At 46.0% G+C, this 16,640-nt stretch overlaps 3 protein-coding genes across 6 annotated transcripts; 2 read left to right on the top strand and 1 right to left on the bottom strand.

The window, feature by feature from the left end:
* The first annotated feature begins 1,005 nt into the window (after nucleotides 1-1,005).
* LOC131266760 (uncharacterized) lies at nucleotides 1,006-1,469 on the top strand. The gene is made up of 2 exons (XM_058269384.1): nucleotides 1,006-1,155; nucleotides 1,212-1,469. The coding sequence occupies exons 1-2, from the start codon at nucleotides 1,006-1,008 to the stop codon at nucleotides 1,467-1,469; spliced, it is 408 nt and encodes a 135-aa protein (XP_058125367.1).
* A 3,927-nt stretch (nucleotides 1,470-5,396) lies between these two features.
* LOC131266745 (dnaJ homolog subfamily C member 7) lies at nucleotides 5,397-16,192 on the bottom strand. 4 transcript variants are annotated; one of them, XR_009178374.1, is made up of 5 exons: nucleotides 15,872-16,185; nucleotides 7,593-7,843; nucleotides 6,464-7,513; nucleotides 5,775-6,392; nucleotides 5,397-5,636 (listed from the first exon to the last, which is right to left on the bottom strand). XR_009178374.1 is itself a non-coding variant. In XM_058269367.1 (4 exons), the coding sequence occupies exons 1-4, from the start codon at nucleotides 16,090-16,092 to the stop codon at nucleotides 6,271-6,273; spliced, it is 1,641 nt and encodes a 546-aa protein (XP_058125350.1). In that variant the 5' UTR covers nucleotides 16,093-16,192; the 3' UTR covers nucleotides 5,397-6,270. The 4 variants fall into 4 exon arrangements, 3 of the variants coding, with proteins under 3 accessions (XP_058125350.1, XP_058125349.1, XP_058125351.1); XM_058269367.1 differs by having other exon boundaries at nucleotides 5,397-6,392; nucleotides 6,467-7,513; nucleotides 15,872-16,192; XM_058269366.1 differs by having other exon boundaries at nucleotides 5,397-6,392.
* On the top strand, nucleotides 9,047-15,111 carry LOC131266736 (uncharacterized). Its single transcript, XM_058269352.1, has 4 exons — nucleotides 9,047-9,087; nucleotides 9,201-9,334; nucleotides 9,895-10,820; nucleotides 10,990-15,111. Exons 3-4 carry the CDS (start codon nucleotides 9,941-9,943, stop codon nucleotides 14,829-14,831), a joined length of 4,722 nt encoding a protein of 1,573 aa, XP_058125335.1. The 5' UTR covers nucleotides 9,047-9,087; nucleotides 9,201-9,334; nucleotides 9,895-9,940; the 3' UTR covers nucleotides 14,832-15,111.
* Nucleotides 16,193-16,640: the final 448 nt, after the last annotated feature.

Genomic DNA, 16,640 nt, shown 5'->3' with positions numbered 1-16,640 from the left:
CAGCCTCCTCAGGACGGTTGTTGCAGAATGTGAAAGGACTACGGGGCCACCATCCGGGAAGAGAGGAATAAAACTTATGATGTCGAAGACAGGATCACGACCAGGCTGCATATGTCACGTGCATGTAATTGGCACCGCACTGATGGTGATGTAATTGATGCGTAGAGGTGACCATGACGCCACTCGAAGCAAAATTGATATGAACATGGCACGAAAGATTGAAGATGGATGATGGAAGGATGTACTCGGAAAACGCAGGCATTGCTTCTATTGCGTATTAAATCACTGCAAAGGATTAGCCTTCGGTTTGCCAAAGAGTAGAAATCGAAGTCTAGTTTTTAACTACAGCGTGCGTTAATTCCACTTCGGAACCCCAAAATCTCTGCAAATTTTGCAGGTTGTTCCAACGTATCTAGTACGTTTGTTTTTAAAGGAGTTTAAACCAACCAGATTATGAAATTTCGTGTAACAACATTTGCACAACAATTTCATGTAACAACATATTGGACCATCATATGAGGCCGTTTATATTTGTATAATGAGTAGAGTCTAAATTTAAAACTTTTTATCTTACTATTTATGCATGAACAATTTAATTATTTAAAAATATGCTCTATTTTTCTAACAATTTTCCAGTTCTCCGTGACGTAGATAAGGTGCATGAGGAATGGGAAAAACTTATCCTCATCTGTATCTTATATTTTGGATGAAAATTGGTGCCATTTTTCGTTCAAAACGCTTTAAGAGATGATAATGTACTGAAAAGGGTTACCATATACGGGACAATTAGTAAGTGAAATGTGAAAGACTCTCAAAAGCAGACACTTAATAATAATTTTAGACAATTGAAAACCTTGGCGGGTTCGTGTTTCCCTTAGTAACTGTTTTTCATACTTTCTCTTTGCAAATCCAAGTATGCATCGCTACATAAAATTGCTTTCCTGTCTCTCACCGAACGAGTAATTAGACCATCACATCGGTTCGTTCGGTTCGGAAGGGAACGCCATGACGCAAAACAAGAGGAATCAACCGGGTGCGTGCCCACCACCTCTGCGATACGAATGGACCAAGGCGTACCCGGCCAAACCGAAGGACAACCTGCTTGTTCTTCCAGATATCCGTCGGCAGCGTCCATTCCGGCCGTCCTACGATATGGTAAGCATTTCTCGGCACACATCGAGCAAGCGTTCCCATCGTCTTCATCCTTGTAGGAAGGCGAACCGAAGATCGACTGTTTGCTGGATTGGTCGTACGCTCGGCAGTGGCAACTCGAGGCAAGTGCTTTCCGAGAGACCACACACAAATTGGAGGCCGAAAAGAAACCGAAGAAAAAAATTCGCGTCAATCCATCGGCTCGCCCAACCACCGGAAGTACTAGCAAGCAACGGTTCACGATGAAGAAGTTCCAAAACGTTCCCGCCAAAGTGGATACGCGAGGCGCCCTGGTTCGTCCAAGCAAGTCCTGCTGATTTCGCTTCAAACAAATTACAAATCCAACGGGTGCACCGACTCCAATGGACAGCAGTGTAGAGGTTCTCCAATCCATTCGCCTCCTTTCGGCACCTTTCGCCTGGCGAATGTTTCCCTAACCTCGGAACATCGAAGCAACCATGTGCGTTTTCCAGCTCACGGTATGTGTAAAGGAAACGGAAAGCTTCCAAACTGTCAAAATCCTGCCGTCGTCCTTTTTCGTTGAAAAGCGAGTGAACGAGAGCATCCGAACATGGCAAGAATAGCAAACGCGTGTGGCAAACGGAGATACACTGATGAAAAACAATAAAAGAACAAGCAGCATCGTAAAAATTTCCTTTGGGGCAAACGTGCACCGACGGTTTGTCAGTTTTCCGATACGACTTTGGTGGTCCGTGCTTTCCACTTCCCTGTATGTGGCGGCCAAACCTCTAGGTTTTTCCGTTCCATTCCCAAAACACACTTTCGTTATTTTCCCTCCCGGTAAACGATTTGCATTGAGTTTGAGTTTCCGCTCGTGGATCGACCGCAGTAATCCTTTTTCGATTCGTTCCCGTTCGTGCGTTGTGTCGTCATTACTTCCGGATGGCTAAGTTACGGAACATTTTCAAGTAAGAGAAGCGCCGTCCCCCATTTTGTCCACGATAAGTCGCAGGAGGCGGAAGTTGTTTACTTGTTGGTTGTTACTTTTCCGTTCTATAACAGGAAACACCTTATCCCGAACTTGGAGAGCAAATGTCGCCTGTGCCTGTCGGATAAGGCCATCGTGCAGTGCATTTTCCAGTCGGAAAATAGCAAGGAAGTGACCGACACGTTGGTGGAGAAAATCTTCGAATGTACAGCGATTATGGTGAGCGATATTTTATTTCGGAGGTCGTAAGGAGCATAATCCTTGCTGAGTCCACGAACTTCAACCATTGCAGCTTTCCAAGGACTTTGATTTCCCGTCGCCGATCTGCGAGGATTGTGCGTTCAAGCTGGACGAGTTTCTTCTCTTCCGTACGAAATGCCTGCGTAGCAACGAGATCTACCGCTTCAATCGGCTGCACAAGCAGCGCTTCCTGTTTGGCAACCATCGGGTCCAAGCCAACGAGCGCAAACCACCCGTGGACGACAGTGGAGGAAGTGAGCAGGAGGGTCAACCCGAGCCAACGACCATAGCTGCCCAAGAACCACAGCCCGATGGGACATCAAGCTTAGAGTACGAAAGAGTTTCGTTGCCATTGCTGCCTATCGCCGAGCTAAGCGTTTCGAGCAGCTCGGATAATCATACTGTCATCGACACGGATGTTTGCCAGCCGGGAAACAACACCGAGGCGCTACCTGTAGCGGGGGAAATGCGTGTGGATAGGCAGCAGGAGCTGCCTTCAGATGGTTTGGACACATCGGAATGCAATGGTGATCACGATCCTGATCGGCCGGAACATGTGGTAGACGACGATGAGTTGATCGTCCGTTGTAAACCGCCCGATCCGGATGACAGCGAAGATGGCACGAGTAGGCTCTCCCCTGCACCTGTCGTTCTGCTTGTCGACGAAACGGACAGTAAGTCATCCACCGGTATGTCGTTTTCCACAGCTCCTTCGAATGATTCTTCTTTTTCGTGCAGCCACCGTCAGCGAAGGTGAAGACGTGGACGAACTGGTCCTACCCCTTTCCGAACCGGCACATACGGACACGCTGAGCGATAGCCTGTTGGCTAGTGTCGGAGATATTCAATTTCCGGTGGAGACGGTCGAACAGCTGGAACAACTGGAACACCTGATTCGGACTAGCAGCGAATCTAGGGAGCGTTATGTAAGGAGAAGCGCCAAAAAGAATGCCTAATACCATTCAATCCTATGTCCTATATTCTCTTTTTTTGCAGATCGCCATTCTACGCCAGCTGAAAACACACAATACCTCGCTCAGTGAGACATATCAAAGGTTGTTCGCGGACAGGCTACTAATCCACTACAATTACGATGGCATCTCGCCAAAGTACAACAAGCGACCACTGAAAACGTTGCTGCTCTTTACGGACTGTATGGCTGGTAAGTGGTACACTGAAAGGTAACTCGGATGCATATGCTAATAGCTTCCTTTTTCACCACCCGCAGCTGCCTGGGAGGACCATATGGACGGTGCTAGGGTTAAGGATGCTGTAATTGAGGCTGTGAGAAAATCCCATAATCGTTACAATCAATATAACCATCGTAAGGTATTGCTTTACGCTGATTTACTTTCGTTCAAATACTTCGGTACTTATCTTGATATCCTTTTTCCGCTTTACGCACTTCTTCCACAGCGAGCCAGGTAAGCGATTGAATCGGGTCTGACCTATATAATCGATTTAGAGTTTTTCCTTCGATTCTAGCTACGAATGGTTATAGCTGAAGATACCGCATTGAATGGTTCAGGAGAAATAAACGAAGGAGAAAACTGCCACCATACGATGCTGCAATAAGTCACTGATACGTTAGAGCTGTTATTGTCACCCCACATTTTTCTACAACAAAAAACGAAACTGTTAGAGATAAAGGATTTTAAAGTGCGAGAAACGTTAAGTAGCAACACGAAGTAGTATAGAATTGTAGGGCAAGAACCGACCAGGTAAAAGCAGTATTAATCTACACTAGGAAACATTCACCAGTACTCTTTAGCAATGTGTGATAGCAAAACGAAGCCAGTAACACTAGGACACAACGTAAACCTTAGCAACTATCGTTAGTTAGGCACACTAAAATCCTGTGAACGGACTTTGAGAGGTGCTTTTTTTTTAAACATACACATTACAGCGTTGATCGGGACATTCAACCCGAGGTCCGGCCTGTTAGGCTCCATTTTTAACCTGATAAACATAGTTAAACGTGCAAGAGGCAATGTTGATTTTCGAATCGGAAACAGATATTTACATTAGAACTCGTTTCTATTTATCTTTACCACGCGGCGGAGGCAATTATTTTAGCATCTATTGGATTCTTTCAACCCTCCGTGAAGATGATTTGCATGTTCATGAATCATATATATATATATATATACACATAAACTGAAATATACATATTTAGAACTAGTAAGCAAAGTGTTAGAACAGAGAAAGCGAAAAAAAACCTACAATGGGGACCAGCCTAGGACACGCTCCCCCCTATATAAAACCAGTTACAATAATATTTAATAATATACTACGAAGCAATATCCACGGCATATTCGGCATTAACTATGAAACACTTCGAACAGATACGGATATTACCGGACAAAACGGACCATGGGCTGTGCTCGTACGATGTGCTAAGGAAAGCGGAATGCGTATTCAAATTAAACATGGATTTATCACCTGATCATCCTGAACCCCTTTTTGAAGCAATCAGTCTATCAACCGTGCACTTATGAATGTAAGTGATGTGTTTTAATAAATAAATTCAAGTTAGAATGAACATGCAAGTGCGACGTTCGAAAGCATTATGTCAACGTAACAAAGAAGCAATTTGTATTAAATAAAAAAAGCAAACGCATTTCTATTTTCCTCACTACATCATATTACATTTTCTTTCGTGGAACTACCCCAAAACTATATTACAACGTGTACAACAGTAGGTTACATTATGTTCCGATAAGTTTTCGCAAAACAGCTATTGGTATTTTATTTTTTTATTTTTGTTATATCATTACCTTGGGCATTTTCTGTTTGACTTTTTTATTTTTATTTTCTCATTTCTTTATTTATCAGTAGTACATTGTATTCCAGTGTATGTCAGCAGTTAAATGGTTTAGATATCGTTTCAAAGGGTCACGCGTTTCACATGGCAGGGGTCGTGCTTTAGCATTCAAGGAATTTGTTCATAGATGTACCGTTTGAGAAACAAATACATTTTCGTCATAACTCTTTTCTTCTACCAGGATAGGTAATCCTCTCGTACAAGGTATGGTCCGGTTTTGGTTTTCCCTGGTTTAGACCAACATTTTCTCCTAACCGTTTTCAGTTACGGGAGTTTTAAATAATCCCACTGACCTGGAAAACCACTGAAAATTGTCCACCATTTTCAATCCATAAGTGGTACACATCACTTTCGATGGGCCTTCAATTTGGCTAAGAAGCCAGCAACATTTATTTTGCAAAACGTTGCATTTTTGCATGGATATATGAAGTATGTTCTGCTATAAACAAAACGATTAAAAACGATCATCTTCTTCTTGGCGGAACGATCTCTTGGTCATGCCTGCCCGCTAAGGGCTTACTAGACTTGTTTTCCTTGTTGTACGTGGATAGTCAGTCCTCGTACAAGGGAGGGTCCGGTCTCGGTTGGGATTCGAAAAACGATCATCACACTGCGAAAAAGATAACCGCACCATCAACACGCAACGCAGTTCTTGCTCCAATCGGTTGCGAAGAATAAAAAAAATGCACTTTACTTCAAGTAAAAAATGTTTTCATCTACACTATCCTTGCTAACAACGGAATCTCTTTCGTTACAAAAAAAAGATAGTTTTTTAAAAAAGCCGTAGAATCGGAATAAAGCACAATGTGTAGAAATCAACTATTGGGGTAGGTTGTTTCTACTTACAAAATCAGTACGCGACAGCATAAAAGCCGCTAATATGCATTGCCCAGATGACGTATTGGATCGTTCCAACAAAAACGATAAAAAGGAAAATATTCATTTCCAATTGGAGGACCAACGAGGAAAGGACACCCGACAATCGACGTAAGTGATGATACATATAAGATTTGCCACTTTTTATGTTATATGCTTTATCGCTTGCTCTACGATTATTTTATGGATTTGCTTAAACTAATATGCTACAATCACCGCATTGGTGACCTTAACCAAAATGGAAAGAATAATTTCCGCCCTGCCCGCTGCCACCGGATGCAGGAAATCCGCCGAAGGAGAAGTCGCTCGGGAAGAAGAACTGTCGGTAAACATTCTGCGGATCAAAATCAGCTGAAAACAAAACCAAACACACAACGTAAATCAAAAGTAACTAGCATAACAAGCACGAATCAACAACTTACCACCACCACTCATGTCCTCCAAGTCCTGCCCACTGTCGTAGCGCGATTTTTTCACCGGATCCGAGAGCACCGTGTAAGCTTCACCGAGCTCTTTGAACTTACGTTCCTGTTCTTTCTTTTCCTCATCCGTGGCGTTCGCATGGCGATCGGGATGGTGTACCAGGGCGCGCTTTCTGTACGCCTTCTTGATCTCATCCTCCGACGCCTGCTTTGTGACACCGAGAATTTTGTAGTAGTCCTTGCGCTTTGACTTTTTCAGCTGCAGCTTGGCATCCTTCAGCAGGTTCTTGATCTCCATTGAACGGTCGTGCTTGAGCGCCTTCTCGTAATCCTTCACCGCTTCCTCGTAGTTTTCCATGTTGTAGTGTAGCTTGGCACGTTGAAGCAGCGCCTTCATGTACTTTTCGTTCAACGACAGTGCTTTCGTGCAGTCGGTAATCGCTTCCCGAAGGTTGCCAAGCTTCGAATTTACCAGCGCCCGGTTGTAGTACAGCTTGCTGTTAATGTCCTTGTTCAGTGGATCGATCTCCAGTGCCTCGCTGTACGTTGTCAAAGCCGGCCGGAATTTGCCCGTCTTGAACAGCTCGTTACCCGTTTCCTTCTTCTCTTTCAGCTGTTTCGCCTTCTGGCGCATCGCTTTTGCCTTCTTGTGGTCCGGATCAAGCATCAGTGCCCGTTCAAAGTGCAGCAGGCCCTTCTCCAGATTGTCACAATAGTAGAGAGTTAATCCACGCACATAGATCGCATCCGCGTTGGCGCTGTTCGATTGCATGATGGTGATTGCAATGTTGCCCGCCTCCTCGAAGCGATGCAGCATAGCCAAACATTCAGCCTTCAGGAGTTTGTTCTGTATGCTCGCCGGGGCTATCTTGATCGCGTTATCACAGTGGAAGAGGCAAGTGCGATAGTCCTTCAAATCATAGCATGCGGCTGCTTTCTCGTTGAAATCGCGCAGTTGTTTCAACAGCGTTATTTCATCTCTCAGAGCCGTATTCGAAGGATCAAAACTTAGAAACTTCCGGATCGCCTGCTCTGTTCCAACGACATCACCTGAAAGGAGGAAGAAGGCTGGTCTAGTACACATTCAACGCGGAAACTGGCAACGTAAGGCAGCCCAGCGGTAACTTACCAAGCACGAGAGAACACTTTGCCATTCGGATGTATCCTTTTTCGTACTTTTCGTCAATGCTGATGGCCTTTTTCACGTCGTTCAGTGCGGCTCGATAATCACCGCGCATCATGTGGCAGGCGGAACGGTTGCCATAGTAAGCTGCGGTGTCCGGGCTAAGGTTTATCGCTTCGGTGTACAGACGGAGCGCATCGTCGTAGCGTTTCGATTTGTATTCTTCATTTCCGGCATTTTTCTTTTCCTCTGCAAGCCTAAAACCCGTACAACAGGTGAAAACGATGAAAATTATTCAAGCTATTATTATTGTCCGTTGAAAAAAATACAATAAAACGAGTAAATTGATTCTGGCAACGGTTGAGCACGGTCAATTCGGGGGAAAAGAAAGACACACGAAGAAGCTCGGATATAAATATTCACCTCGTAGGTAACACAAAAAAAGAACAAAAAAAACACAGTATGCAGCCTACTTTATGCCAAGAAAATACACGACTTAATGTGAACCTGTAAACTGTGAGCCCTCAGATAGATCTCGCTGGTATTGCAAGTCAATTCACAAACAACATATCATATCAAACATTTCCACCGATTCGAACTGGGATAAAGAAAACCACCATGCCTGAAGTACAACATACCTTTCGATTTCTACCACCTCCATGACTCGCCCAGCTGCAGAATTATGAAAGCAAAAGACGAGCTCGCAAGCTTTTCGTGACGACGCGATTGATGTTTCCTCGCGTCGAGAGAGGACAAACGGCAAGTGGAAACTGCTTTGCCAATCAAACAACACGTCCCGTTTTTCGGTTTTCCCGATTTTAGGAACCAGTTTCAATGGCAACGCAATTTCTCACTCGCTGCAACGATACCAAGGTCTAGTCGACCAACCATAGCAGGTTCATTCAATCCACGCACTCTGACAGTTGTGTCCATGTCTTTTCATATTCCATTGAATAGTCAAGGATTAAATGTGGGTTTTTATAAAAAAAATAGATAGGCCTAGCCCTAAACAGAATGGGAACAAATAAAAATCTTTTCCAACCAATCAGCGACGGAAATACATGCTCTGCCAAAAAATCCCATCAAATAAACGTGAACCTTGGTTTCGAGGAACCTGAATCGCTTTACTGCTCCTTGAATGCAATTGCATTTCATTTAAAAGTACCTGTCACTACAATTCTTGAAAGAACAATCAGCAGTTTTGATAGAAATAGGCTCCAAAGATAACCGTTTCTGGCCTGATGCAATGAGAGGTGATAAAGATGGTTTCTCGCATAAATAAAAAAGCATATTCCATACAAAACAATGACCAACGAATCGTTCTATACACGTGCTTCTTTGAATCCTCAGCAAATGTCAAACCCGTACTGAATTTTCATGTTCAGCACGCTCACGCATACCATGCAGCATTTGTTGTGTATGTTTGATAGCAATTCCTCCATAAAAGTGAACAGTAAACGAATGAAAAACGCTCAAACAGTGGAATTGAGGACAGAAACTTGTTCGTGACCGTCAATTCAGTGTCCTCGGGACTTCTACTGAAAGCAAAGTTAAAATACTGTCCTCCAAATCATCTCCATGAAAGTAGTTTATGATTTTTGTTTTGAAAAACAGCTTCTACCCGCTACCGTTGACTCTGATACGTCGCTCGATAATTGAAACTTTAAAGCAGTGAGATTCTGATCTTTAGCAAAAAATATGGTTTCACAAGTGAATCTAGTGGCAATTTGTGAAAACAATCCAAACAAGTAAGCAAACGCAACTGCTTTCATTGTAATGTTGGTACAAAATATCGAAGGGCAAAGCGCGCGCGGGAAAAGTGGCTCGAATAAGTGATACCAGTTGAAAAGAAAATAATTTTCGAAAATGGCGCCCTGAATAGGCAGTCTGAGCTAAATTTATCTTTTTGTCTGCGTGATGGATGGTTTAAAATACAAAACTGCATTGTCTTGCATCATTCCGATGCATTGTGTGTTCATCGGCAACATCAGCTGATTGCGGGGCATTTGTTTTGATGTCGGAAAATTGCAGAATAACCTCAATTTCTTCGTCCATAACCTTAAATTTTTCATCTACCAAACTCAAATCGACTCCACCATCATGGAAAGCAGGTGTGTGCGTGCAAGCTAGTCGCCCACTGTGGGTTCCGTTTGTGTTAGTTTCATGATTCGTTAGCTTTTCTGGGTTCGGGAATAGAGTGCACGGAACACAGAACTGTCAAATCTCGCTCGGCAAGCAGTAACGCATTCGAGACTATAATATTTCTTTTTGATATGTGAATTGTGAATTGGTTCCATCTATTCTGCAGTTCGTTTCACTAGCATCGCATTCCGCGTTGTGCGAATAGCAACGAAATGGATCAAACATACTCGATATGGCCTGTAAATACCGGTCAAACGTCTGGCAATGTAGGATCATCCATCATTGCCGCCGCGGTGCCTCCCGGAAGGCAACTTAGAATAGTGAATATTGGAAGCCAGATTACGTCGGATCAACTGATGGGAACGGGAATTGTGACAACTGGTGGTAGCAGGACCGTCTATGGCATTGGAACAAGTGAACCCTATCAGCAACATTCGACAGGACCGATCATGCTTCAAATGCCCGAAACACGGCAGTATATTGTTGACGAGAGCTCGATTCAAAACATCGATCAGATGCCACCGGTTAATCTGATCATGGACACCAGCACGGATGCGTGTGATGGGTCGTCCCTGGTGGTGGCAGAAGCCGACAATCAAGTCTACCATTTAGCGACGGAATCGACCGGCGAGGTTCCGATGGACGAATACAGTGCGTCTAAGATGATGCAGTCAAACGATGTCGCTTGCGAGCAGGAAACGCAGTATGCCGAGGAATGCGAAGTAATGGAAGAGGTGATAACGGACGATTGGGTGCAATCGCAGGGTGAGGAGTGTGTGCAGGTCACGGTAGATCAGCTCGGCGCCAGTACGATCGCTGGCCAGGTGGAGGATGACATTTCCGTTCCACTCGACCAGGACGAATACACGCTGTCGAGGCCATTTCCTTGTGATTTCTGCAGCCGGAGGTTCCGGAAGAAGGCCAACTTGGAGCACCACTTGGTGGCACACTCGAACGATCGCCCATACGTGTGCAATCTGTGTGGTGCTCAGTACGGAAGGCGTATCGATCTTACAAATCACTTTAAACAGCACGCATATGCCACCAGCAATCTGGACGAAACAACAGCGCTTCGAAGCGACGATATCGACTGTAAGTATTGAATCGTGAGGCAAACAGTTTTAAAACACAAACATAACACATGTTTCAGCGTATACTTGGATCGAATGTGCTTTTCCTCAGTTTGCAAAAGTTTTTTCACTTATTTTGTAAAAAAAAGTAGAAGAAAATACCAACTTATTTTGTTGTCCTTCCTTCTCAGACGATATCTTGCCCATGACACACCATAGCAAGCAGCGTGCCCATCAGTCCAGCGACGATGAAGATTTGTTCAACGAAGGGACCCGGGCCGTGAACTATAATGCGCAACCCCCAATGCAGCTAATTTCGTCGACAAACTCGACCACGACGACGTCTTCCTACGGTGGCATCAGGTTACAATATAGCAACGATCCAACGGTCGCCACAATGAGTACCCTCCTCGAAGATGGTTCCTTTTCGTACGACCATAGCCCACCAACGACGGCGGAAAGTAACCGGAGTGTTAGTTCGGCGCGCAAAGCGCGTCAACCGGATGCCACAAGCTCGCCGAGACGTCAAGCGTCCCGCGCCGGGAAATCAGTACTCTTGAAGGGAAGTCGACGGAATGCGGCACCAAATAATAGCTACATAAAAAAGGAGCCGGGAACTGTCACGAATGTGATTGGTGATGGTTTTCTGCCCCCATTGGACGAGGGAACGACACTGCAGCAGCCGGCCTTCCCGGTGGTCGATGAGCGGAAACCGTTCGTGTGCCAACAGTGTGGCGTTTCGTTTGGACGGGAAAAGGCGCTGGCTTCGCATTCCCGCGTACACGGTGGCGACATGCAGTTCCGGTGCACGACGTGTGACGAACGGTTCTGGGATCGAATGCTGCTGCAGGATCACATCCGGCAAAAGCACCCGGATGTTTTTCACCCGCAGTTTAACAGTGGTGGTGGCCCAAAGCGTTCGGTCAAAACACACAAAACTAGTTCCTTCGTAGTTAAGGAAGAGCGAGTATCAACGTTGACGAACGATGCCCAACAGCAGTTCGTTTGTGATAGCTGCCATATGGTATTCGATCGTCCGGAGCAACTGAAGAAGCACATTCAGCTAGCACATGGTCCGACTGCGGTAGTAGTTTCCGACAACACGATCGTGAAGCGAGAGCTGTGTGAGATGATCTTGGATGCCGTGGATCAGAACATCGGGCAAGACGACATTGGTTACATGATAGATTATGAAGACCAGCAAAGTAAGAGCGATTTGGCGGCGCAGGAACAGGACCAGCACCAGCAGCCTTTATTCTGCCGCCACTGTGGTGTAGCGTTCACGAAAAAGTCCGATCTACTGGCGCACACGAGCAAAATTTGCATCCGAAACGAACCGCACGAGTGTCAGCTGTGTGGTGTAAAGTTCCCCAACGAAATCGTCATCAAGCAGCACATCCAGGAGTGCCACCGGCACGAGCTCACGGACTCGTCATGTGCGATATGTGGAAAGTTGTGCAAAAATCAGAACAGCCTGATGAAGCACTCGTACGATCATTCGCGCGAACGGGTCCACTGTTGCTCCAAGTGCGGCAAAACGTTCCATCACATGGGCCGGCTCAAGCGGCACATGGGTTCGCACCGGAACAAGACGGTACGCTGCGAGGTGTGCGGTGAGGAGTTCCCGGACGGCCGGTCGCTAATGAACCACCGACATTCGCACTCCAAATCGAACAACTACCCATGCAAGGAATGCGGCAAAACGTTCGGTTCGCGATCCTCGCAGCAGATACATCTGCGGCTCCACACCGGCGAACGACCGTACGCATGTCGGTTCTGCTGGAAGGCGTTCGCGGACGGTGGGACGCTGCGGAAGCACGAACGGGTGCATACGGGCGAAAAGCCGTACGGGTGTTCTGTCTGCCCGAAGGAGTTTAATCAGCGGGTGGTCCTGCGCGAACACATTCGTGCACACCATTCGCAACCGGAACCGAAACGGGGCAGCGCGGAGCTACCGTACTACTGTCCCGTGTGCAGCAGTCTGTTTGCGACCGGGCCGGAGCTAGTGCAGCACCTCATCGAGCACAGCGATACCAACACGGCCATGAAGCGCAAACCGCCCACATACCCGCGCAAGTACAAACGCCGCCGGAAGCTGAAACCGCACGAATTGGAGCGGCTGCAGAGCGGGCGTCGAAGGCAAAAGGCGGCTTCTACGCTGGCGGCAGGCGAAGAGGACGACGATGATGAGGAGAATGAGCAGTCGCTGGACGATGATGATGGTGGCAATGATGATCAGCAGCGGTACGAAAGGACGATGGTACTAGAGCGTGAGGATGGGACGTTAAAAACGCCCAGTGAATTGTTCTACGAATACGGCGGCGGTGATTCTTCAAAGGCACAGAAACTTACTGTAGCTTCGTCAAAGTTTATTTCACCCTACGAACTGCTTGCGGAAGGGGCAACATCAAGTGGCAGTGGCAGGGCGCGCAAAAGAGACCTATCGACCGACAGTATGATAGATGACATTGGTATCAACCTGCTAAGCAACGGAAATTCGTACCCCCGAGCAGACTTGGCAAACCAAAGGCCATCGACGACGACAACGATGTCAAGTAAGTTTAACAATAACGACCACAAAGAAGAATCTTCCATGAAGCGCAGGGCGGGTGGTGTAAAGGGTGCAGCTACAGTGGCATCGAAATCGCCGATGGCCGTTGGTATGGCACGAATGATTCATACCGAACCGGCCAACAAACGTACTCCGGCGACGAAAGCGAATGGCGATACCAAAAGGGTTACAAGCAGAGCAAAACGAACGGTGGCGCATTCTTCTACCAAAGAGCACATACATGTGCCACCCCGGGAAATAGATGGTAACGATCTTAACCAACCGTCTGAAGTCGGCAGTGTTTCGCACGCGATGGAAGCATTCTCCGAGCTGGAACGGAATCGGTCGCATGTGCGCGGCCCCGTCCTGCCGTCGTACGTACGCGAAATACCTTCGAGTAGGATTTCGGAGAATTTCCCCCTCCTGGATGATGGCAACACGATCGACACGATGGAGGAGCAGCTGATCGAAGGTTGCTTGGACGAAGCCCGGGCTACCCTACGGCAGCGATATGGTGGAGGAAGCCGGCAGAGATTCATCTCGACGGCCAGCAGTGGAATTAGTGGGACGCGGGAGGAAGAGGACGAGCAGCTGCTGATGGAAATTTCACGCGGAGAAAAGTACACCGATCGCTTCAACAGCGACATCGTGAACGATCTAGCCGAGATCCTTCGGTCGCCACTGAAAGCAACATCGTCGTCCGCCGCAACAACGACGACCAGCGTTCCGCCGGTGGACATATTAGCATCCCCTTCGAGCCGCCATGCGGTGCTGTTGCCACCCATTGTTGTCAAGCAAGAGAAAACCTTTTTCAAAAAGGAACCCCTTGATGCTAGTGACAAGAAGAAAGCTCAAAGAAAAAAGACTGCATCGAATCGTGTGCGGAATAAAGCGAGAGTTCAAAGTACACCTTCCAAGCAACAACAACAGCGGGTGGCGGTAGCAAGTGCATCATCGACCACCCTGTCCGACCCGTATGCCAACTCGCTACTGTACAGCCACGGACGAAGACTAACCCGTCGCCAGCTCGAACGCGAGGTCAGTTTTCTCAGAGAAGCGTTTGCGCCGGGCGGATTACAAGAAACGGACACATCATCCAACGTCATTGGAAACGAAGGAACGTCCGCAGGAGTCGTAGAATCTACGTTTTCTACCGGAGGGGACAGGTTAGCGGCAGCAACTCCGGTTGTGATCAAGCAGGAGAACGTGGTTCCAGAAAAGCTTGCCGAAATGTTGCTTAACGATGGTATCGCACTTGGTGCGGGAAGTACCAGGAGTAGCTCACGTTCTTCCGACAACGATGAGAGTGTTTTAGTTGGTGCCATGGCGGAGACGACAAAGCATAAGCAGCGACAACACGGGCAGGAGGAGGGAAGTGAAGATGTTAAATTAACTACTACCAGCGGTTACCGGTGTTCAATATGTGCGGCCTACTTTGCTGATCGCTCGCAACTTATTCTCCACGTGCCGGTGCATATGTGAATGCGTGGTCCACAACCTCAGCCAGGGAATAAAATGCCAGGGCCTTTTTTTACATCTCTTTTTCACCGCACATCATGTGGCGGATTGTTCATTTCGAAAACAATGCTATTGCTACGCCGATTGGGTGTAGGAAATGTTACTTAAAATGATATCGTCTATTTCGAAAGTGCATAAGAATACTGATTTGCAAAAGAACTAATTTTCCCTACGAAGAACATGTAAACGAAGGTAAAATAATAAATAAAAATTAACATGGTATACTACTTCGACAAACATTTTATCGTTATCTATCTTGTTTGTTGGCGAGTAATATTTTCTCTTCGTTGTCTACCGCAAAAAAAAATACTGATTCATTATCTACCGCAAGTCTACCGAAGGAACCCACAGAAATGCTTAATGAGACTGTAGTTCTATCTACATGAAAGCTAGTGATATGTTTGAAACATTATTTAGTTTTCATCTTGGTGGTGTTTCGCCATGAAACGCACAAATTTAACTAATAGGAAAACTCTCACTGTCACTGTCTTATAAAAACCATTGTGCTTGGTTGTCAGGTCAATCATTCCATTGTTCTAATCGTAGGTTATGGCTATAGGGTATGGCTTTTCGAGACGGGTTTGTCTGCTCGACAACAAAAACTGCAGGGAATTGAAATAAGAGGAGTGCCGTTAATGTTCTGCATCACATTGGGTTTGGCACATATGCATAAAAATAAACTACCTTGACCACTTAGCGATGTTCAGTCACTACAAAACGATGCACGCGTTTGTTAATTGATATGATTCGCGTAGTTCAATTCGTCGATATCGGTCTAAAGAATTAAATTGTTATAGGAAAGGAAAAAAGAAGCCCTTTTGCCCTAAATTTAGGTTGAATGTTTTGTACTATTTCGCAAATAGATGCAAACGAACAACACGCTCTACGTACAACCATAACCAAAAAAATGTTCCTCATATCCTGCACGGACCTCAGCTCTGACGCAACTTTGTAAAACACATACAGAACAACGTCGGCATCCAGGACGGCCACTTTTTACTCACGTTTGCTGGCTGATCGGTACAAACTCCACCTCATCTGTATCGTTGACCGAGGCATTCGGTTCTTCCTCCTGTTCATTGGTCTCCATCGATTGCTTTTCTTCCTTTGGCTCACTGGTTTCGGGTTGATCATCGATCATAATCACGTCTTCCGATTCAGAATCGTTTACTAAATCAATCACCGTGTCGGACATTTTGAGCCGTTTGATGTCGGTCAATGGCATAAAACGATAGAAAAACGGAAACACTTGCCCCCTGTGGTCGGTTTTGGGCGAGAAAAACACACGGGAAAAAGTGTCCGCAAACAGGAGGACGAGGTAGCCACTCGGCTCAAGCACACAACATACAAACACCAGATGATGAGGAAAAAGTGTACATTAGTCGCGCGGAAGGGTGGAGCGAGCACGGGAAGGGACGGATGACGAAGAAGTTGACAACAAAGTTCCTACTGAGCGTTGCTGCGAGATTTTGCCCTAGTTAGTGAGTAAATTGAAAAAAGTCATTTTCACCGGGAAAATCAGTTTAGTGCAAAGTGCAAAGATTTTTCTGGCACAAAGAGACCACTTTAGGGAAAAGAAGTGATTAATTCCAATCATGTGTAATCACCTACCCACATATTTACCCATCGTATACCATATCAACCGTTTTTTCAGGTAATTGTATGTAGGTAACGCATTTTCTAAATGCAGTATCCCATACAACCCAATAACCTTTTGTACCACAGGTCAGCTTCAGGTACGTAGATTTATATTAACGGATCAATGCAAAATAT

The sequence above is a fragment of the Anopheles coustani genome, chromosome 2, assembly GCF_943734705.1.
Source record: "Anopheles coustani chromosome 2, idAnoCousDA_361_x.2, whole genome shotgun sequence".
Classification (NCBI taxonomy): Eukaryota; Metazoa; Arthropoda; class Insecta; order Diptera; family Culicidae; genus Anopheles; species Anopheles coustani.
The sequence above is the reverse complement of the archived record's forward strand: the minus strand, read 5'-3'. Positions and strand labels throughout refer to the sequence as shown.